This window comes from Scatophagus argus, chromosome 9 (assembly GCF_020382885.2).
Source record: "Scatophagus argus isolate fScaArg1 chromosome 9, fScaArg1.pri, whole genome shotgun sequence".
Lineage (NCBI taxonomy): Eukaryota > Metazoa > Chordata > Actinopteri > Scatophagidae > Scatophagus > Scatophagus argus.
The window spans coordinates 13,267,633-13,291,409 of record NC_058501.1 but is presented as its reverse complement, the minus strand read 5'-3'; the positions used below and the strand labels follow the sequence as shown (position 1 = coordinate 13,291,409).

Here is a 23,777-nt window from a genome sequence, read left to right as displayed (position 1 = left end):
ACTTGATTTTGCTATTGCTCTTTACGTATATGGACAGTCATTTTTCTTCTACAGTCTCCATACATTTACAGAGGATACAAGAGATCAGTTGTAGCTCCGTAACGAAGCTGAGCAATATTTGATTTCACTAGAAGGCAGTTCAGAGGGAGGATTATCATGGGTTGTTGTGAGTCACCGGTCTAATTTATGGTTCACTGAGTAAAGCTGAAGCCAATATCACCAAACCTCAGCAAACCAAACCAAACGGGCTGGATGGACGATCCCCTGATACGTGTATAAAAACTCACTGTAGTGTGTTTTAACCTGAACTTTGAAGACCAACAGAGATGTTTCAGCATAGGTCCGCCCTTTCATTTAACTGATTGTCCACAGCTCAACTAGCTGGAGATCCTTACACCACTGCTTTTTTAAAAATGAATAATTTATTAATTAATGTGTATGGATATTTTTTTGTGGTATTTGGCACTAAAATATGTAACACACACCACAGAAATGTAGTAAACGTTGTATTCCTTTCTCACTTCCTGCTCCAATACCAATCTGCACTGTTTAAAGCCTCGTCTGATACAAGTTAAAGAATAGAAAAATGTATGGTCAGATAACCCTGCAGTGTGAAAAAGTAGATAATTAAAATAATTTATGAAAATGTCAAATATTTAGCAATCATCTTGACTGTCTTCATGCAAGTCAGCAGCTCGTTGTGCATACACTGCTGACTGCATGTCCTCCATCTAGCAAAGAGAACATCTGGATTTTGGCGTACTGTGAGAAAACAGCTGTATGTGCGTGTTCCTGTAGTTGTGGGCACAAAAATCCGTTCACACAGTCACATTGTGAGGACCTGCCTTACTTATGGGGACAAAATGCAAGTCCCCACAACATAAATCATTAAATATTAATGTGAAGACTTGCTTTAATATTATATAAGGGTTAGGATTAGGCAAGTCATGTGTATTGTTATGGCCTCCAGGAAATTAATGTAAGTCTATGTGATGTCCCCAAAAGTGATGGAAACATGACTGTGTGTTTGTGTATTGGATTGAAAGCATTGGGCTCTTTGGTAAAATCTGTTGAAACAACCCTTTGCTGCAAGATCTCTGAACACTGTGAGAAAATATGAAAATGCATAACCCTATAGAAGCGTACATATATCAGTTCATCTGCGTGTCATGATGGTTAAAAGCTCTGGAAAGCGAATGCTTTTTTGTCAGACATACTGTTCTCAAGGTAGAGAGTGAATTTCATGCTTGTTGCTTTTTTGTGTGCACTTTTGTTCGCTGTTGCCGTTTGTTTGATGGGAAGAATGCCGCCTGTGAACAAACTCATTCTGCTAATTCTCCACAGGGGGGAGCTGTTGGGTCATTGACAGAACAGCACTTCACCTTCCAGTCTCTGCCATCTGTGGGGAAGTAAAGTTAAGAGCAGCAGCAGGTTTGGACCCGCAGATCTTGTTATTCAGCTGTAACCTGTGACTGGCGTAGCTTTTTGTTGCCAACAGGCACCATAAGTTGTGGTAGAACTGCTGGCACTGAAGCTCAGATGTTGAATGATGTCGGCTGGGTCCACTATCAAGGGTTTCAGATCAGTGACACCTAAGGGGAGTCCTTTGCTGCTTATTCTAGTTCCTGGTCGTCTGGGATCATAGGGCATCATCTGATTGCCAACTGAGTCCTGAGATATAGATGAGACAGCTGATAGATTGTTCCTTGGCAATCCAGACGGTCTGCGGCGAGAACCGTCCTCTAAGCACGAGGCTCTAGTCTGTGCGACAGTTCAAACAAAGTCTGCTGATTGTCGATGATATGAAGGTAATCGATGTAGGCCCGCACTTCTGAGCTGCTCTTCTGGGTGATGCCATTTCCTGGAGGGAAAGGAAATGTTTTACTTCCAAGTGACGACAGCGGTACCCGGAGCAACTCTACTGAATGCTGTAAAAAAGGTAATTTAATCCAGTTTTTCTCATCTTTGATCAGGGGACATGTTTGTATATGTAAAAGGTAAAACGGATAGACAGAAGGTAAACCCAGCTAAAATTCTTTTCATGTAAAAAGGTGAAATGATTGTGGGTATTATAGTAAGTAGTATTAACCTGATCGGAGATTTGAAAGTTAACTGGTTTTGGTTATTTACCTTCCAAAGATTAATCTGAATCTTAATACTGACCCATGTGATCTCTCTGACACTGCCGGATGAGCTGCACTGTGTCTGCTATCATGTGCTGGAAACAAAGATGGACACAGGACTTGGTTAAATATGACATTTCATATTCAGCACTGCTGTTTTCTGCAGAGGACTCACATACTCACCAGCTTTTCAAAATTGACTAGGTTGTCATGAAACGTCTTGTTTCCTTCATGAATGAACGTAATATCTAAAAGAGATAAACATTTGTTTTTCATTTTCGAAAACAGGTATTTGACATCTGCCTAAACTCATCATGGTGGACTGAAGCGACAGAATAATAAGAGAACCTTTCAGCAGCAAAGGAAGAAAGGGGATCTTTGGTGCCTTCATCTTCTTGAAGGAGTCCCTGTAGGCCTTGTGGTTCAGCGAAGGATCCTGTGAAGACATTTTCAAAACAGATGAGTGTAATCCTCAGGGGATGACTGTGTGCGTCTGTGCATGCATGCTTTGTTAGAGCTGACTTATGGCAGCATTAGAGTCTAATGTCTAATGTTTAAAACACCGGATGTTTCACCTGATGTTTGGGGATTAAAAACATCTGTTTCACCTTGCACAGAAGCACAGGTTTGCACAGCGTGTTAGAGCCCACTAATGTCACTGTTTTCATTTGAAGACGGATATGTACAGTGTATTTTAAGTGCCATAAATTGCACTTACTGTAACTGTCTCCAGCTCTGAAAACAGCTTTTTGAATTTCCCAGGAATTTTCTGAAGAGATAACAACATTTTTTCAGGCACTGTGTATTTCAGCTATAAAGGTAGGCATCTGGAAGAAAAATAGGGCATCCTTACCTCCCATGTCTGACTGAGGCGGCTAACAGCTGCAGTGTTCAGGCCCATTATAATGGCAAAGAAACAGTTGAGGTTCCTCTGAGCTTTACAGCTATAAGAGATCATTGGAGCACACAAGTTATTTCCAGGGGCACAGCTCAGCAGATGTAGTTTATTGATTTGCCACTGGAGGGGGCAGCATTCCAATGCAAATCTAAAACCTCTCAACCCAAAGAGTGTGTATATGAGGACAATCAAGAAATCTCAATGCAGAAGGATATGAGGAAAGCTACTAACTGGGCAGCGATCTTGATAAACTTCTTGATGAGTTGGACCCTTTTGCAGAGCGTCGGACACAGCAGCACCTCAGTCATCACCCACAGCTGGACTTCATCGCAGCGTTGCAGCAGCAGCTCTAAAGCCACAGAGTGGCGGCTGCTGCTGTGGCGGCTGAAGGTGAAATAGACGAGTTCTTGCTGTAAAAAACACAACAGAGCAGAGAACATCGTGTGTGATTAAGACTCATTAGACCCATCAGGCCTAGATTTGAGGCGACAAATAATGCAAAGTATTCCAGCTGTGGGGCAAACCTCATGTATGGAGTCAAAGATGGTCCAGTCGAAATTGGTGAGAGCGACGGCCACGTCCCATGTGTTTAAACTGAGCATGCGAGCCGTCCTCTGTTGCAGCTCGGAGTTGTCTGTGAACGGATTCTGAAGAGGAAAATAGAAATCAAACAATGACTAAATTAGAGCTGTTCATATTTCCAGTTGTTCTCCAGACATCACGCCACCAAAGAGACAGTATGTTTAAGCTGAGGTGACACATTGCAGTGATATTCTTACCAGGACCTCTCCCAGGTCCTTCCTGCAGACATGCAGCCTCCCCATCGGCCGTAAAGAATCAGAAAAGACTTTGTCCTGAGGCTGCAGGAGGAGCCTTCCTGCAAGGGGGAGAAAACACAACACAAACAGCAGAATACCATTAAAAATCTATCAGAAGCATGAGATAAGACTCGCTGTGTGAGGCTGCCAGTCACTTCAGCTGCAGATAACAGATACTGACTTTGCATTACTGAACTGTAAAGTCTTTTAACTGTTCACGCCAGGAGATTTTTAGGTCGCTTCTGTTGATCCAAATCTCACGCATTCATATCTGGCCTCAATATACAACTCAGTGTAGAATGAAAATCAAGTATGAAACATTGAGGGATATTAAAATGCTAAATGATGAGTCTTCATGGGAAATATTTTACTTTCAGTTTCAACTACTTAGTGTTATAGATGAACTCCAGTGGGACAGAATCATCTGTTAGGATCTATTATAGACTGAAACACAGATTTGCCGGATTTCCCCAGTTATAGTGTTCAAAAAGAAACTTTTTTAAAAAAGTAATATTATCTTTGTGCATATGCCTCTCAATTTAATACCACCAGGAAATACCCACTTTCACACCATCAAAAGTGCAGAAAAAAAAAACTCACTGACTATATCACAATCCATTATTAAGATATGATTATAATCACACATCACTTTAATGGCAGTAGTGGTGGTTGTTATGTACTGTAGCTGATTAGTTAAAATTGCCTTTACCTCCAGGGTAAGTGACAGCCACGAGTACCAGTTCTGCCTGTGGGACATCCATCCTTTCTGCCACCGCCTGCAGCAGCTCCTGAGCCACTACCCCAGCACGAGCCCTCAGACTGAGGTACGAATCCATGGTAATATACACGTGACACAGCACTGTAATAGAAAACTGGTTCAAATTTGGTGGAAAATGAACAACTAATATTAACTAAAATTTCCTTTGGGCAGATGCCCACTTTGCTGTGAGTGCTGGTGTAAAATGTTTTGTGCGGGTTGTATTACAGAGGAGGGAAAATAACCCGCTGTGTGCAGTGGAGGGTAGAGATTATGCAGGTTTTCTTTCCAGGCACAGACTACAGCAGGTTGTCTAAACATTTAGCACACATTCAACCGGAAAGAAACCAATTAATTAAGTGACCCACTCGCATCTCTGAAACAGCAGGAAGGAAAGGATTTAACAGGGCTGTCCCTTATTGATAAGGTGACCTTGAGCAAAGCAAATGACCCTCAACTGCTCCGGTGTAACCACTCAGTGTTCAGCTGTGTAGTGTGTAGGTAAAGGGTCAATGCGGAAATTTCTTAGTAATAGTTAAAACTGTCGTTCTTTTCAAATTGACTGACCGATTATGGATTATCCAGAAGCAAAATCTCAAAACGGCTCAAAAAAGGAGCAAAAACTGATCCCAGTAAGAGAAGAAGAATTCATTAGTCATAGGTGAGGAATTTAGATTTCCAACCCTTCTCATTCATTCCCTGGAAAGATTCCCATTGTTCTACTGTTCCAACTTAATGTCTCCCTTCAACATGTTTGGAAACAACGTATGATGGGAGGAATGTGTGAAGAACGGCGTGTTTTACGACTTACCTTCCTTGGTCTCCCTTTGTGTGCCTCTGGACTGGAGCCCATTCTCTCTCAGGCTCAATTGGTGGAAAAGTGCTTTGCTCTAAAAGAAGGGAAACGCGTGGATTTTGACACACATTCATACTGCCTGGGAACAAACTACAGAACAATATTTTCAGCAGGAAATGTGAGGACAATAGCTCGGATGCCCAAATTGGTATACATAGAGGAGGTTCAGTAAAATTCTTTCGATCTCAAATGTCATCAACAGACCAAACACCAGAGTTTTTCCCTCACCTTTCTCTGAGGGGAATATTCTTCCACCGTACTGCAAAAAGAAGAACAAATAAATCAGCAAAGTGCATCATCACATGCATACACATGCACAAATAAATTGCCCTAAAAAGACCCGATCTTGTGATTTTCCTTAGGCTACAACTAAAAACAACTTCAACAACTAATACAGTCTATAATCAAGGTAAAGTGAACGTACTCCTCTGCTGTGTTCAGTCCATTATTTAAGATCAGTGTCAATATGAGATTAGAGTGCTTTGTGGTTTTTTTTTTTTTTTGTTTTGTTTTTAGGCCTCCCAATGTGATCCCTTCGTTTAATCACCTTATTCTCATCAGTTAGGCCTGGCTAACATGATGGATAGCCTCGTGTCTATAATCATCCCTCAGCTTTTACTGGGCTCTGCATCACAATAGGCATGTTGGCACAAAGCCTGCCCTCGGGGATCCCGTCTTGTTGGCCAGCAGCAGTCCTGCGCTAATGAAAAACCTGATTCCCACTGTCACATCACGACAGAGCTGTGATCTAATTCTCTCTCTTAGTCCTCAAAAAAAGGGAGAACATGGATGTCAGGGAGCTCTGTAAATTATACTGCCACATGACGAGAGAGTGCAAGAGAACAAGTGCTGTTTGACTCTTTAGATTCCTGAGCTTTCTTTAGCACAAAGGCCAGATGGAAGTTGATGGGAGCAAAAGACTAAATGAGTTTTCCTTTTACTTAAAAATGACACCTTTCAGCTTTTCACTCTGCAGCAGATTGCCACAAAGCGGTCAACCTAGTCCTCCCTCGGGGTGAGCCTGATTGTGAAATGCTCATAAATAGTAGAGCCTGTCAGTAAGTCACACCCACGCAAAGTCCACTGCTTTAAAGGAGTGGGTGTTGGATGCCCTTCCCTGGATATAAACATGAATTAAGCAGGCCCACATAATGGCAGCGGAGTCAGGCTGAATTATCTGCACTGGTTTCTAATGGGCGGCAGGCTGGAGTGTCCCCAGGGAGGGAATTTGATTGGAGGCTGTCACTGAGGGAGGGGGGGGGGCTGGGTGTGGCAATGTGTCTGGTGACTGGGGGGTGTTGTTTACACTGTAAACGTCAAAGAGCAAAGTGATGCTTATTTTTTATTGTACCAAGAATCTGTAGCTAAGCAGCAGTTTCACTTTAACAACAACAAAACAGACCAAATAACTGAGAATTAGTCAAAAGTCAATTGAGAAAATGTGTGTTGAATATTAAATATGTGTTTAATGTACACCAATTATGTACACACACACATTACTTAATGTCCAAAAATCACACCCATGCAAATATAGTTTTAAAAGCTCAGTTGGTGCATCGACAAAAGGATTTAAAGACAGATAAGGTTTGTTTAACATCGACAATCAGAGTCTGTGCACGTAAGCAGCATGCAAGCTGATACAGAGTCTGTGAGCACGAAAAGTCATATATGTGTGTACGTGCATGTCGGGCCTATGTAGATTGTAGATTGTTCATTCATTCTTTGCTTCTTGTAGTCACCAACCTTATGGTGATTGTTATTTCTTTTTGGTTTCAGCTACTGTAGTGAAACTAGCTGTGCTGCTACCAATGCACTGCAAAACACAGCAGCACCATTTAACTCCTGATGATACTCATAAGTTTGATGCCATTAATAGTGCACAGGCTAGGAAATGCTTTTTGCTCATGACAAATGACAAAAAATTTCTTCCAGCTTGTCATTAATTCTCCAAATTCCTGTTTTTCCTCAATTTTGGAGATTGTAGAGAAAGAGCTCAGTATGTAACAGCCCAGAACAGTGCAATTACTCTTCAATCTCTGAATGGATTCATTGATGAGAAGCAAACAAGAGAAGTAGCTCTTTTTGTCCTCAGAGAACAGCTAGTGTCATACTTCCTGCACCCAGACGTGGTATCAAAAAATACAGCAGTTTTTCCATTTTGCCGACCATGTACGTATGTACTGAATTACCCTGTGTCTAACAAGTCATAATGACATAGCTATCATACGGGCACTCACTGTCTGCGGTGCAGCTGGTACAGTTTCTGCAGTTCCCTCACATCCTTCTCCAGGGCTGGGTGCTCATAAAGGTCATCCAACACATAACGGCACAAAGTCTGGAAGGAAATGTCAATTTTCATTTCTCCCATATGAAGTTCAGCTCACACCCATGTTCCACCCTTTTCAATGAACATTATATTTGCTACCTTCATGAAGAGTTTGACGTGTTCGTCCTCCCTCAGGAAATCTTTGCAGAGAGACATCCACTGTGACACCAGGTGCAGGACTTTTTGTTTCCTCTCCAGAGCCTCCTTCCTGTCCTCTTTCCCTCTGTATCGCTTGGTGCAATAAGTGGGATTTGGTTAAGGCTTCAGCACAGATGGAGAGCGAGATCTATTTGCTGACATCAACTGCAGTATATATATGAAAAAAGCTGGAATAAAGTGAATGTGTGTGTGCTGTTGATTTAAGCACAGGTGGCAAGAGAGGCAGAAACTGAGTAGCTTTGAGTCAATAAAACAGTCGTGTTTTTGCATAAAACCTCTATGTCTGTCTGTAGTGCTCACAAAGGAGGGTTATTATGTGTAAATCTCTGAAATAATGATCCTGCGTCCAAGGATATTGTTCCAGCAGAGCTTGACATAAATCACTGGTGGACATGAACACTGGGTAGGTCAGCAGAAAGTCATCCAGAAGAGTGTCTGCAAAGAGAAACTCATTATTGAAACTGTATGATAATACTATGGAATAAGAAATAGTTTAACTGCTACTAGTTAAATGGATTTATGAACTATCAATCTGACTGAAGTGAGAAACTTAAAACAAGTTTAGATTCTTTGCAGACGATGACATCAATTCTCATCAGGTTTATACTGTGTTACAGCATTGACAACTGTGTGATTAATGTTTGCTGAGCTGCACTCATCCAGCAGGCTTGTAGTTTTAACTGAAGTGCCGGTTTGGAGACTTGACTTTTTTTCCTCCAGCATAATAATACCTGATGGAGAACTCATTCTCTGCTGTCAAATTTCAGTTAACAAGCACTAAACCGAGACATTTTAGAGAGAGAAACCTTTCAATGGCACATTAGCCTTCATGGTCAGTCTCTCCTAATCACCTGTGCTGAAACCACTGAGGATTCTCCAGTTGCAGTTTGTTCCTACAAGTTCAAACAGGCCTTTAACTGGCTTTATCTTCAATTTCACACAGGGCACTGCCCTGCAGGCTGTATCAGTACAGATAAGCCAATGATGTTTAATGTGTCAGCTGACTCTGTCTCTGACCTCTGATGAAGTCTGTGTTTTCATTGTGATTATCTTGCACACAGAAAAGAATTCTGATATTGTTTTAGTCATCGTCTTAATGTGTTTTCAAGCAGCATTTTCTGCCTTGTATGATTTCAACCCAAGGTTGGATAAGTGTTTTTCTAATTGGATTAATTCAAAGCTGATCAAGTAGTCCCAGTGAGATGAAATTACACTTAAAGTCTACATGATCACAATATTTTTTCTATCATCACGGTAAACAAAGACTAAACACACATGACATCAACAGTTCTAAAAACTAATTCTAAAAACCACATACAAAGTCCCTTTCTCCCAGAATCTCATAGTAATTATTCATACATTATGACAAGCTTTATGATAAAAGTGCATTTCAGAAACTGACATGAAAGCTATCAAAATAAAACTGTAAGGCATGAAGAGAAAGAGAAGGCAGTAACTCCCAGACGTGATGCCCAGCCACAAGCGAAAAGCTTTACAAATCCTATTAGGTCCAACCTCCACTCAACCCCTCTGTAAGTGTGCCTCACACCCAGAATTGTAAATTCTCTGCTTTTAATTTCACACTGGCTTCCCAGGGCCTTTGTGTGCGTTCTGGTCCACAGGACTCCCTGACATCATTATGTTAATCCGTGCAGAGCAGCTGTGGATGCATCACTCACTGCTTATGAGAGGTTACACACTCGTGCACATGTAGCTCCCATAAAGAGTATGGTAACGCACCTTAACACAAAGCCAGAAAACAACTCACAACAGATCACCCACCCACATACTGCACTTTATCTCCTGCTCTCCTCACACACCAACATTCTCCATGCACTGCTCACTCACACTGGCTCTGCAGTTTATCCAAGCTATCTTATGTGAAACACTTTCTCATGAGTAACAGCTTACAAACTATTCTCCAGGCTCAACACTCTGCAAGATTTTTGAAGTTGGAAAACAGAATAAATATTTAATCTTATAACCTAAAGTCATGGTCCAAGTTTTTATTGGTATCCTAGTAATTTAAATATGTTCACTTCACTGGTCCAAAAACATTGATGCATTAGCATTAATATTTGTGACTATTATACACCATACAATTTTTCTTTAAGATTTTCAATTCTAATTATTAGTAGTTAGTCTGGATCAGAGAAAGTAGGAAGCTGCTTCATGCTCAAACCAAAACAAATTTAGTTTCCTTTTCAGAGGAAATTCAAAATGGATTCATTGATCTATTTGCTTGTCAATTTACTGTGAAATCAATCAATCTGTCAATTAACCTGCCAATGCCTTATTCATTCCAATAAGCACTCATAAAAACTGATCAATGCAGCCTTCGAAATAAGGTTGTTAATGTGTCACTTATTGGCTCAGTACCCACCAGAAGTCACCCTCTTGGTGTAAAAGCCTTAAATTATCATGACAATTTAAAATTTAATGTGATGGTGTTGGTTTTTTTTACTGCAAATAAGCATCAACATCTCAGTACATGGAGCACCAGTTAAAGAGTTGGAACATCCTCTTATTAAGAACACAAATGTTCTAATGCATGTTTTTCAGAGCTGGCAGTGTGCAGTGAGAATCTGTGCAGAGCTGGAATCAATAGCTGCACTCAGCGAATGGGTACAGGAAAGCAAGCAACACTGAACACTTGTGAACGCTACCCACAATGCTAAGCCACAGAAGGAAACTCCAGCACTTCAGAGATCTACACAGCATAAACTGCTGCGGAGGTTCACGTCTGCTCCTCCTCAAACATGCCTGTGGTGCTTTCAGAAAAGTGCAGTCACTTACAGAAAGCTTCCCCTGCATTCTTAATGTTGTGCAGGGAGTATGGATGGAAGCAAACACTACTATGATGAGAAACAACTGGCTTTCTAATGTGCTGCACTGCATGTAAGTCATAAACTCAACATCAATAATCTGCTGCAGTCATCTGTCATGTCGCCGCCCAAACTGTCTCAGCCATTCTTGAGAGGAAGACCGAACACGACAGCTTGGTGGATGTTCAAGTAAATCTCCTTTGGATGAAATGAAGGATCTCATCCTAACAAGCTTCTGCGGAGATGAACTTCCATGGGCAGGCTTAGCAGTAGAGCATATCGAGCTTCAGTATTCATACAGAGAAAACCAAGGTCAGTAAGAGTCACATGATTAAATATCGGTCCTTCTCCTTCGCAGGTCTCTGGCTTTCTGACCCTGGGATATCCCTCAGCATCGTGCACCGGTCCACAGCTCCCTGTGGAGGCCTCACTTCAATACACTGACTGGAACATAAGCTAATGGTGAACGATTCATCAGCAACACAGGCCGTAGGACATTACCTGTAAAAAGGTGGGTTTACTGTGAATACATTAAACTGAAAGAATGCAGGCATGGCTTCTCTGTTAATTTAGCTTCATGTTTAACATTACATCAATATTAAACACTCAATTGTAGCAATGAATTATGCGATTAAACATTAAGCTTTAATCTCTTGTGCATGTAAAATGCACCCTCTTACAAACTGGAAGAACATCTCCTGAGTGGACATTTAGATCAATTTCATTCATTTCCTCATCAGAATGAGTAATGATCTCTAGTATGGGGTTAGCCTGCCCAGTGAGAGATCATCTGTGACCACCTCCATCTCCACAAGAAAAACCTGCATCTCATTTTCCTCCCTCCTTGTTTCCCTTTTTCTTCCCGTATACATTTCTTCTGCTTTCTCTATCTCTGCTATTCTTCCTCTGTTTTTCTGACTGTGCCACTGCTCTCAGCCATCCTCTCTAATCGAACCATCTTCGCAGCTCAATCAACAGAGTCTCCTCTGCCTTGGCAACAGTGTCACATTATCATGTACCTGCTGGGATGAGAGGAAATGTGTTGATTTGTCATCACTGTGAGGCCGGACTGTGTGATACTCAGTCCGTTATGGCAAATATATGAGCAACGTTTATCTCTGTCAAAGCTTTTAAAGGAGCAGACCCGAACTCTGAGCCATTCTGGGAAAGATAGCACATGATTAGCCTGGTAATAATGCCCAGAGGGGGCAGTTGTCCCAGCTCCTCTGCCAGAGAGAGAGAGAGGGGTGGGGAAGGGAGAGAGTAAAACAGAAAGTAAAGCCAGTTTTTTCTCTCTCTGTCCTTCCATCGTTCACGAACACACAGAAATATCAGCAGACCTATGTGAGCACAACAACTTGCCAATGCTATAGTCACGAAGTTGTCTAGGCACAATCCATATTTTTATTTTCGCTCTCTAAAAACCAAATGACAACACACAGTAAGGACAAAGGGGACGAGAAAGGGTGTTTCAGGACGTTAAAGTATGCGTGCTCACCTGACTCTTTGCCCTGTGTCATCCCATGGTCATCGTCCAGTGTCAGGTCATTCAGCAAGTGTTCGAGGATCTTCTCCGGGGTTCCTGATACCACCATGTACCTGTCAGACACAACAGAGTCAGTGGAGGAGTCCTCCTCGATCGAGGACAGAGAGCGACTGCTGCTCCATTCCTCCTCTCCCTCCGTCCCCTCATCATCTATGTAGCGAAAGTAGGGGACGTCAAAGGTGGGCACCGTCACCGGCTCTGCCCGGCTGGTGCTGTCACTGCTGCTCTCCTCGGAGCCCTCTTCATCATCCTCATCTTCCTCCTGCTCCACCAGGGCTGCATGCGGCAGCCTGCCCTCCTCCTGCCGCAGGTTCGGGGGCTGTGGCCGAGATCCCATCCTTGCAGAGTCCCTGTGCCCTCACACCGGCAACGTTGCCGTGGTTACTGCTGCATGCCCCCTTTACGCATCCATCCATCCATCCACCTGCAGCTGCTACAGCGCGCAGTCCGCCACTGTCTGTCCCTCAAGCACACTGAGGTATCCCAGTATGTTGACAGCTGGAAAAGCTCCTGAATGACTCGAATGGGAGGACAGCCAGCAGAGCTCTGCCTCACAGTCCCATGATGCTCACTACTATGTATTTAATGTAGTCATTTACGTGTAGGGAGTTGTGATGAAAGCGTGCCTGAGTGAGAGTGTGATCCAGAGAGACAGAGAGGGAGAATGATGGGAGGGAGAATGCTGAGGGAGAGAAACAGATAGTGAGAGAGAGGAGAGGGAGAGAGTCAGTCTAGGAAGGAGGGGAGTGTAGAGGCTTACCTCTTGTTCCTTGCCTCCTCTCTCCCTCCTCCCCTCGCCGATGCAGAGGGGGCCGGCTGCTCTGACGACATTCTCTGGAGAACCAGCACATCGTGGCCCCTCTCCCTCAGATAGACGCGGACTGCCTCGTCACTCTGGGGCGCGAGAGAGAAAGAGGGAGGGGGAGGGAGGATGGAAGTGTGTTATCACCAAGGAGATTCCCTGAATTTTCTCCCACTCACACAAATCACAGCTGATTTCCATTATAATACTCTGTCAAAGCCAGCACTGTAAATGAAAGAGAATTTCCATATATCATTATTCAGTCCTTATCAGCAGAGCCCATTCAAGGATTAACATAAAAGACTCGCACAAATTTTAATTACTGATTCCTATGTGGAGCCAATTAAACTATGGGTGGTGTGAAGAGACAATCTTTTTCCAAGCTGTTGTATGGTTAAACTCTGCCTGCCATCAAGATGTTCAAAGTTTAGTTTAGACTTCAGTTCACATGAGAGGTCCCTGTCTTGTGACCACCATGAGGTGCTATGAATGAGAAATTTATCCTCGTGTTGCCCACTGCCTCACAGTGTCTCTGTTTCACTGCGTCTCTCTCTTAGTCACGCAATGTCACCATGTTATCAAAGCCTCAGTGAAAGACTTTAAAGTCCTCTGTCCTACTCCTCAAACCTTCACGAGCCCACCAAAAAAGTCTTAATGTCTCTCTTTCTCTCTAAGTTTAGCCTGGTGATTAATTCCATCATCTTTATCGTGCCCAGTATGTCATAACAACAACATAGTGAACAACACCCCTGAGCCCAACCTGACATCTTCTAATTGCTTGTTCTGAGCAACCAACAAATACCCAAAGCTCTAAAACAAAGAGAAGCTGAAACCAGCAGATGTTTGTCATTGATGTCAGATCAGTTTTATAATTAACTGATTTCTCAACTAATCTACCAGTCAGGCAACAAAAAGAGCAGTTCAAACAAAAAGGCATCCATGTAGGTATGTTTGGTGATGTTTATACCAGTGTAGTTAAAGGCAGTATCAAGCAAATCAAATCAGAACTGCTAAAAAATCTTATATAGTGTGTATTAAGTAGTACAGGTATCTACAGTCAGTGTTCTAGCTTGATGGACAATATAGTATGAATGTTATAATGCTGTGCATCACTGGTCACCCTGGGCATCCAATAGTATTTCCAATAAGTAACGTCAACTCTTAACCCCACATTTGAAACAAAATGGCCTGTGGCAGCATGTCTGAAGTCTAAAGATGGCTGGTAGCTGCTTGACAATGGAGGGCCTGGATCAGAGATATTGGTCTTAATGAGGAGTTCACTGTATAGTGCACACATCCTGCATCAGCTAACCTCCCCTCACCACACCACCCACCCCCTCCTCAGCCATCAGTCAATGCAACACAAGCCCCTGTGCATGCAATTAGTCAGGCAGACGGTCTGGAAGTGGTTGCAGTTCTCTGCCCTAATTGCCTTTTTGCCGAGAAGCATCCAGAGCCCTTGAGTTAAGCATGACTTCCTGGCACATTAACACTTATCTGTGACATCTGTGTACATGCATTCATAAACAGTATCTACTGTACTGTACAGCAGATACTGCATTAACACAACATGCAATATCTGTCCATCACTGAGTGAGCCTAGCTTTAGCATCACACAGTCTTCCAGTCAGATCTAGAAACAGCAGAGATGCTTTCAAACTCTCAGAAAGGACCATTAATGGCAATGTCTGCTGGTAGTTCCTTCGCTGCTGTGATTCATGACTCTAAGCAATGTTTAGATGTTAAAGTGACAGCTTGTGAATGTATTTCTTCTTTATCTTAATACAAACACACTTAAAAAATGCTTTCATGTATGTAAGAGTGTTTCCTGTGTAATAACAGACTGTATGATCCTGTCACAGGACCCACAGTATGACGTAAGGTTAGGCAGTGTGACAAACAGAAAAGAGTGCCAAACTTCCCAGAAAGGGAAGGCTCCACTGATTAGCTTCCTGGTTCTTGGGAAAATCTTCATCAGGATGTGACATACACTGTGTACTCTTAGCTTCATCAAAGCACACTATTTCTGTCTCGCTGAGCATGATGGAAAAGCAAGTTGAACACTTGACTATAATTAACAGACTGTCTCAGTGTACAGCGAATGGGTCAAACAGCCAAACAAACCTTTCCTCACAATGAATTATTGATCCTGCGTCTGCTGCTGCAGGCTACTACTGAGCGCGCACTGGGCTTTGTGGCTACCAGTGTCCCAGTACAAAAACACAATCGGCCCTCTAAGAATGGATGCTTGTAATGAGACCATGGTGCCAGGGCCACTCAGGTCCTATCCCAGCCTGAAGGTGACCTCGATTCACAGCTAGCACTGAAGTCCTCCCAGCATGGACACTGTCAGCAGAAGAGTACACACTTCTCATCAGGCCTCTGCACAAAGTCATGCCCCACCAAGTGGTTCAGTGTCTCTTTCATGATTCCAGATGCATTTCCCCGGCTGGAGAGACACTTTCTGTCTGTGTGTCTCCATGCTGCCGCCGCAGGTTTAGCGCGCATGGTATGGAACACTTAAAGGGACCTGGAAGATGTCAGTCCTGACAGGGTGCAGGTTTGGACTAAACTGCCCTCAAGGAATGGTGTGGATCACACAGAATGAAAAGGTAAAGAAGAAGAAGAAAACTGAGGTTTAATGCATCACTGCTGCTTCAAAAGAACTTACTGATGCAGATACACTTTTTTTAAATCTCCAAATTTCTGTTTATTCCACCTTGTGCATGTTATATGTAAAATATTTGCACATTATGCTTCATGTATTGACAGAGAGCAGCAGCTCTATGTTCTGAACAGATGCACAGAGCAAACACAACAGATGATTGTGCGCAACTCTTTGATACACTCTGAATAATTGAAAATAGGGGTGAAGTAAAAGGGCAGAAGAACAAGTCAAAAATTAAAACTATCACATTTAAACCTGACAGTTTAAAATGAATTATGAATAATTTAAACTACCAAAGGAAAAGACCTAGGAACATGTTGGCTTCAAATTTCAGAAGATTGCATAACATTCATGATCTCCCTGCGCAGATTTTCACAGACGTTCTTTTAAGCTCTTTTAAGCTAAACTCTTTTATATCGGCGCTTAGATATTTGTATGAGTCACATGTAATGCAGTATGTGCATTGTAGCATCATTGGATTACTTTAAACTGTTCTATAATCTAGAAACACTGTTAGATAATCTCATATAATCCTAATATTTCTAGATAATGTCAAGTATAAACTCAGCCTATCTGACCATTACCACTGGGATTACATAAATGACACATGCCACTGGTACATTTACATTATATGGACAAAAGTACTGGGGCACCTGGCCTTACACCAACAAGGACTTTAATGACATAGCATTCTAAATATATAGACAGCTTTGCAGCTTCAGGGAAGGCTTTCCACAAGATTTTGGAGGTTTCTGCAGAAAGTTTTGCCTGTTCAAACAGGAGATGTCATGTCCAGGAAAAGTTGTTATCAGTTTTGTCTTGTGATTTCCTGTTTTATTTTGTCGTTACTTCCTGTCTGTGTCTGTTGTCATCAGCTTTGCTGTTTCCCTTTGTCTGTTTTCCCTCCTTTGGGATTACCTGTCTCCGCCCTGATTGTTTCCACCTGTGCCCTTACCTTGTGTGTGTATAGTCCTCGTCTCCCTTTGTCCTCTGCCAGTTTGTCTTGACCCTTGTGACAACCAGCGTCATCTCCATGCCATTGCCAGGTCTTGTTATTTTGTTGTTTTGTTTTAGTGATTTTCTGTTTTCTTAGCCTACCTTCAGTCTAGAGAGTTTTTGTTTCTTAGTTTAGTCTATTTTTTTTCCTCTGTAAAGAGTGATTTTCAATTTGTACTTTTGAATAAAGACTTTATTTTGAAACTTTAAGAGTTGTGCATTTGGGTTCTGGTCCATAGTTCAGTTGTGACAGTAGAGAAATAGTGAGGCCAGGGACTGATGTACTTTCATCTATATATTGTATATACCTTGTGTGCATGCATGTGTGTATATGTGCAAAGCTTGACACATAGCATTTTTCTTGTATTATGCAGCAATAGTGCAAACAAAAAGGTCATTATGCTGAATGACAACATTGATAAGGAGAACTAGCCTTCTGTTTTCAGTAAAGGTCAGAGACCTGATGCATTGGAATCCACCCTAAAATCATATAATATCTTGGCATGGTGGTCCGGCCACTTGTGTCAACTTTTCCTGCCATTGTGAAGTCCGGTGCACTGACGCAGCTGGCAGGAAGGGAGAAGCTGAGCCCACCATGAGGTCAGCCAATCAGATGTCTCATACGCAGGCAAGGGGCAGGTGATGTAATGTTTTGTTTTGTTTTTTTTTTTTTTTTAAAAAAAAAAAAGTGTGCAGACTGAACTGAACGTACTGTATACTGCTCAGTAATGACAGATGTTAGTGGTAGTGCCTGAGGATGCCATACTGACAGAGATGAGCTACGTTATTTATATACATTGAGTTTCTGTAATTATGCTGCAACTGTAAATAGACCTGGCAGATGCTGAAGTTAATGGATGCAGTGCATTTATTATAATCCACTGATCTATATCTCTGCATCTAACCGATGTTTACTTCTCTTTTGAAGCAGCCTAAAGACTGTTTTGGTATGTTTAACTGTTGAGTTTAAATGTTTGTTTAATTGTTAACTGAATCTAAATGAGAATCTAAATGAGGATATTCATCTCCAGAGAAAACAGACATGCTATCAAATGTGTGGGGACCAGCAATAACAGATAACACACTAACATTGGTTTGATGGATGGAAAGCTGCAGGGAGTGTGAGACAGTGTGATTCAACACAACAGCAGCATTAAGCATCACAATACAGCCCAGAGTGCTAATATTCTCTAACTGAATACTCAAGGATAAAGTATGCTAATTGTGTAGAGTTAATCAGGACATAAAGAGGACTATATCATAAGCTGCTTGACTGATACTTTCACAGTGACAAGGCCAAAGATAGCTGTTCAGGGAAATGTACCAAAGAGTGCAGCATTTAACACTAAGGCTGTGATTCTTTAATCATTTATTTAAAAATATAGTTGTAAAAAAAAATATTGCATTATAAAAATGCAGCAGTGTCGTTTGTTGCCTCTCACCTCACTTGTCCTCTCCGGACCCTTGCTGTGGTTCTGCAGGAAGCGGCAGCCATCCTTGGCCAGTCTCTGGACCATCTCCAGTCTGGACAGGTCCTCCTTGTCATGCAGGATGCACATGCTCCCCTGCTGCAGCGCAGGGGACACAGAGAACATGTACCTCAGGCCACAGTCCCACGACATCGCCGGCAAAACAGCAGGACTCCTGCCTGTGAGCTGATACTGCTCTTAAAGTAGTGTAAGAGGAGGTGAGCAGCTCAAAAACGAATGTTTGTGTGCTGAGTGGTTCTGTGAATTCTCTTCAGACGAGTTACAGAGTCTACTGTTACTGCAGCTGAAGTAGATCCTATATGACTTGGTCAGCTTTGTAGCAGAGAGGCGCACACAGATCAGACTTCATCAGTTGGACTCCTGGTATCTCTCCATGCTTGGCTTTACTGAGAGTGAATGACAGATTCCCTCTTTTTGTCCTTCTCTTGCCTTTCACCACCGGGGAGGGGAGTGAGTTGGGAACACGGTGGATTCAGGAAACATCTGGTGAGCCAGACAGCCCCAAAAAGGAAGTTTTAAAATCTCCTGAAAGCAGGAGAGCGTCTAGATTCTGGGCAGGGTACATTACATTGGAAGGTCAAAGACTTGTTAGGGTGGAGACTTATTACGTGTAAGTCGATGTTTAAGGTCATTCAGGCCCATGCTGTGAAACAATACATAACTGTTCTGTTTTCAGTCACAATTAATAAAATGCATAATTTGAACTTTTTACAACCGATACAATAACTGATCTGCTTCTGATGGCCAGTGTGATAAAGGGAAATTTCACAAAATAAGTTCCTAACCTGTAGATCATACACATCTGAGGACTAAACTGTAGTGAGCAAAGATGGATTATTTAATATTCAAAAGCTCCAAGGTTTGTTGTGTTAAAACCTCTCTGAATCCTTGCGGAAAATCATTTGCAAACTGCAATCATGCTGTCTTTGTCTGAACCTGTGAAAAATGTCCACACCAGCAACACCATGTTATGCTTTATGGTATACGTTGCGGCTCTAGCAGTTTGACGTCATAAACGTGTCAACATCAGGCTGTCTGCTTCTTCTCATTCTTTTCTGTGGTTATTGGTGGATTTCAAACTAACATTAACTACACAAACCACCACCTAATGCTTTTTTTTTTTTCAAATTTAAATTTTCAAATTTACTGTCAAATCTGCTCATTAATCAGTAATTGTCTGAATTAATTTTTAAATTAATCAATTCATCATTTAGCCTTGTCAGAAAATTGTGACAAGGTCCAAGACAGTTTGCCAAATCCCATCAAACAGCTTTTTTTTTTTTTTTTTTTTAAAACCAACATAGAAAGTTCAAACAGCAAATTGATTTCATTTCAGTTGGTCAACTAATTGATTAATTGACATATTGTTTAGAGTCTGCATCAATTACAGTAATTGTAAAATGAAAGAATAACAACTATTAAAAATAATCTTAGTTGTAGCCCTGATACTGCTTTTTCTAAGTGTGGCCTTACAAGTACCCAAGGGAGGATTTTTTTTTTTTATCACTAGTGGTGTCTGTTTTTATTCACTGACTTGTCACACATTAGCTAATTAAATGAAAATTGTCAGTTGCTTTGCATAGTTACATTACAGTGTCATCCTACATGTATTGACCAAGGCAAAGCAAGGACATTAATTCTTCCTATGAACACTTAATCTATTAGCGTTATATCTTTTTCCCCTCTGTCAGCAGTGTGACGCTTGACTGAGTCCTTGCAGAGCCTTTCAATTGTGGTGCTGCTCCAAACTGCTGAGACAGCAAACTGCAGAATGAGGAAAGGTTCCCATGCCTAGGTGTTGTTTCTTGTGAGGTTGACACCCATAATTTTACAATGCTCTTTTGTTCTTTCATAGTAACTGTCTAGGAACTGCCCATTGTCCACATGTACAGTGTCTGTCTTTAAATGCAAATATCAACCTATTTCTGAATAATTTCTGCTGATTACTTTTATTCCTCAAGACTCTGTCAGCCCTTGCTCATTAAAGCTTGGGTCTCACACCCTGATGAACCATTCCTCATCATCTACAACTTTGAGGACTTAATGAAATAAGCAAGTATGCTTCAAATCATCCTCAGCCTTACTGGTTATACATTTGATTTCAACAGTTTTAGATAGCAAACCATTGCCACTGTGCCTTATGTTACTACCCTTTAGCAGCATGCTATTCTATACCATTTTATCACAGGAAGGAAACTACGGACATTATTGGTTGTGAATATCTATAAACAGTCCTGTTCCTTCCTGATTAACGTTCCTTAGTGAGACAAAGCCAGGAGGACAACTCCAGCTTTAATGTGCTGACCCAGTTTCTCAAGTAAATGAGTTGCAAAGTGAAAGTGCCTAAAGTCAGACTTGTTAGCAAGCTCCCTCTAATATTGCTGTCTTAAACCAGGGGCTACCATGACAACCATTGGAGGTACACTGTTACTGTAGGCCTGCGGCTGTGCAAAAGAATGAAAAAGTGATGAAACTCTACTGAGCTTGTTGCAGTACCCCTCATCCCGAAATAACACTGAGTCGAGCACAGACTCTCAACAATTGTGGATTAAAAATTTAAAAGATAATTAAAATAGAAATTGATGACATCACCACATACTGTTGATGAATGTAACCAGATATTTTCTGTACTGATACCTATATTTCTAGCACAAAACAGAATTTGGCCAATTTCTGAGGAGTTGGTATATGTATTCAAAACGTGGGTCTATATTGTCTAACTGTAGCAAATGTTAGCTAGCTAACTATGGAGCAAACTCTGACAGCTGACTCTGAAATGTAAAACATGTTAAAAAGCATATAGAATGCACACTCCAGCTACAAACACAAACATGTCTAATTAACGTAGTAAAGGTAACTTACAATGCTTTCTCCTGCTTTCCGGCCTTAAGTCTTCTATTTATATTTCTGTTCCTTCCTCCTTCACAGCATGGAGCCGTTGGACACAGGTTAAGTTTGCGGCTCTGAAGTCCTCATCAGTGCTGCTTTTGAGATCTCCCACATCATTAAATAGTGGAAGCCTCGATATTGCTGGACAGGTGGGTTTTACCTTAAGTTGATACTTGGAAGGCATTAACTGTAACTTGGTGGACGCTAAGATGATTATCTGCAGATTGACAGAAATGTTTGCTTACTAACATAATATGAAAAACAAATCAACAATGCGCTGTGTCCTTAGTAGTGTGAAGCAGTTTATTTTCCACTGCAGTGGCTTGTCACCTGAGCATGACACAGCTGTCACTTTGCCTCAGTGAATTTCACCCCCGTCTCGAGAAGATCGCCCCAAAGCAAAACTCATTAAAATGCTGTAGAAGTATGTCAGGGCAGAATTGTTTTCTGATGTATTTGTTGGATCAACACAAATTCTGACACAAAACCCACACTCAGAACAGAACTGACAGTTAATGTCAGTTGGTTATTTTTGCTTTCAGTCAGCCTGTCACTCCAACAACTCCTCTTCCTGGCTATTTGCCTGAACAAGCCTTCTCAAGACTTCTGATCATTACCCAAGGGAACTACTCACTGCCAATGATTGTGACTGAAGTATTATAATCTCTTAATATAACTTCATTTATCAAGTCAGGGTTGCAGCAGGATTTTAAATGGTGGAAGACACTGGAGGTCAGTGTTAACATCATGGAGGCTTCCAATGATCATACAACTCAGATGTGTTAAACCAGTACATCTGAGCTCGAGCCTCCTGTACTCATTTATCTGTGTTCAGTCCTGGTGGTGTATCTGGATACTGAAAATACAAATAAAATGAGCTTGCACCACGTTGATATCCAACACTGCAGATGAGAGTATCGGGCTGGATTTCCACAATTACTTTACTATACTGCCCCCTGCCTATGATATGTTTATGCCCTCAATTAATGATATGATGTCTAAATGTTTTATATCTTCTCCTCAAAGTTTTCTGCTTCCTGCAGTCTCCTCTTTATGAGTATTTCTTCCAACGACCATGGGAGGTGAGTACTACAGCTTGATTCTGATGGATAGTGAATTAACTCTGCCAGATTATGTCAGCAAAATCTACAATAACCCTTTAGAAGGACTTTGTAAATCTGTATGCAGTATCTGCAAGCATGTAGCTGTCCATTTTCCTGGAATGATTTCAATACCAACATTAACTTCTGAAGGCTGAATTGGTAGTTTTATTTAGATATCATAGAGGCCAAATGGATAATGGATAGGGCCAAATGATTTACAATGTCATGACTGAGATTTTACAGTCTATTTAGATGAGAAATTCATCTACTGTAATATATGTACCCCCCCCTTTTTTTTTTACATTACATTTATTTATTGAGTATTTTGATGAGAAAGCTTGAGGCCAAATTCATCTTCAGTCTTTATTATGATGATTGTCAGTCTGAAAAAATAAGGACAACATACAGAAATTTCACAGGAAAATGATACAAATATATTGAGTGTTGCTGGTTGTATGACAAAAGGTTAAACTTTGATTTTATTTCCACTGTACATGAAGGAAATGTGAAAACATACAGTAGCTGAGAGTTAATCAGTCATTTTCCCAACAGGGTTTGTGTTCTTCAATGAGGTGAGGTAATGTTTAGTTCATCAGAACTACAAAAGAATGAAGCAATGCTTAATACAACACTGCTAATAGCAGTGGTCGACATTAGCTATCAACATTAGCTATCGCTGATTTCAAAGGTGTCACAAAATGAAATTTGCTTTCCTGTTGAATTTCTATAAAACTATTAATATCACTCTTTATATTCGAAAGGAAAGAAAGTTTGGAAACTGGTTTTATTTATCTAAGTACACAAGCAATTAGAATAAATAGTTTGTATAAAGTTTGACTAAAGTACATGGTGTGATGTGATAATGTTTTTTGTTGTAATCCATAAGCCAGGTTTACATGCATAAAAGAAAGGCAAATGTTTGCTTGATTCATCCACAGAGAAACAAACCAGGGGAAGGAAACACTTTGTCCTTTCACTTCTGTCCATTAAAAGGGGGGCTGCCTTTCTGATTTTTTTTTTATCTATTAATCAAACAATCTCACATCAGTTTCCCTTTATGCTCCTTTTTGGACATCCTGGAATATTTCCAAGTGGACGGATCAGTAACATCGATGCCACTTGCAGAAGTACTGTCTCGTCTTGTTTGTGTTTTTGTGTGTCGCTGTCAAGTTTTCCCTCACAACACCGGCGCTTTACTGAGTGACGGTTAGAAATGCCTCTCCATCCATTCACCCTCCCATCCAAAAAGCTATCTAAGTTAACAGGCTTGTTTGACCTTAATCTTGCCGTAATCTACAGGCTTTGCAAAGGTATGTGCTGATGTCTTCTCTGTTACCTTAAAGTCCTGTTGTTTGTTTGTTTGGAACATTTCCCCTGGAGGTGCCATTGCTGCATTTACTGTAGCCACCTCAACGCATGAATGCGAAGGGAGAGCGTGTCTCCCACTCTTATTTCTCCTGAGTTCTGGTTTGCTGCCATGGCATGTAGCCCTGCAGGAAGAAAGCAACCTAGGTGGGACAG

General features: G+C 41.4%; 1 protein-coding gene and 1 long non-coding RNA gene across 3 annotated transcripts; one reads left to right on the top strand and one right to left on the bottom strand.

Moving 5' to 3' along the window:
* Nucleotides 1–910: 910 nt before the first annotated feature.
* On the bottom strand, nt 911–18,851 carry LOC124064375 (rap guanine nucleotide exchange factor 5-like). Of its 2 annotated transcripts, XM_046398787.1 has the most exons (18): nt 18,217–18,851; nt 13,069–13,202; nt 12,261–12,361; nt 8,294–8,372; nt 7,878–8,022; nt 7,690–7,787; nt 5,681–5,711; nt 5,408–5,486; nt 4,549–4,698; nt 3,801–3,898; nt 3,546–3,668; nt 3,253–3,431; nt 2,977–3,067; nt 2,842–2,892; nt 2,472–2,559; nt 2,307–2,371; nt 2,164–2,218; nt 911–1,861 (listed from the first exon to the last, which is right to left on the bottom strand). In XM_046398787.1, the coding sequence occupies exons 1-18, from the start codon at nt 18,394–18,396 to the stop codon at nt 1,743–1,745; spliced, it is 1,866 nt and encodes a 621-aa protein (XP_046254743.1). In that variant the 5' UTR covers nt 18,397–18,851; the 3' UTR covers nt 911–1,742. The 2 variants fall into 2 exon arrangements, with proteins under 2 accessions (XP_046254743.1, XP_046254744.1); XM_046398788.1 differs by lacking the exon at nt 18,217–18,851 and having other exon boundaries at nt 12,261–12,990; nt 13,069–13,204.
* Nucleotides 18,324–23,525, top strand: LOC124064381. The gene is made up of 3 exons (XR_006844257.1): nt 18,324–18,461; nt 21,193–21,302; nt 22,180–23,525. It is a non-coding gene; the product is annotated as an uncharacterized LOC124064381 (long non-coding RNA).
* Nucleotides 23,526–23,777: the final 252 nt, after the last annotated feature.

Coding starts and splice junctions, on each gene's coding strand:
- LOC124064375 (XM_046398787.1), bottom strand. CDS start 18,396: ATGTCGTGGGACTGTGGCCTGAGGTACATGTTCTCTGTGTCCCCTGCG. Junction 3,669..3,800: donor AGGACCTGGGAGAGGTCCTG/GTAAGAATATCA, acceptor TTTCCTCTTCAG/AATCCGTTCACAGACAACTC. Junction 3,068..3,252: donor TTTATCAAGATCGCTGCCCA/GTTAGTAGCTTT, acceptor GATCTCTTATAG/CTGTAAAGCTCAGAGGAACC.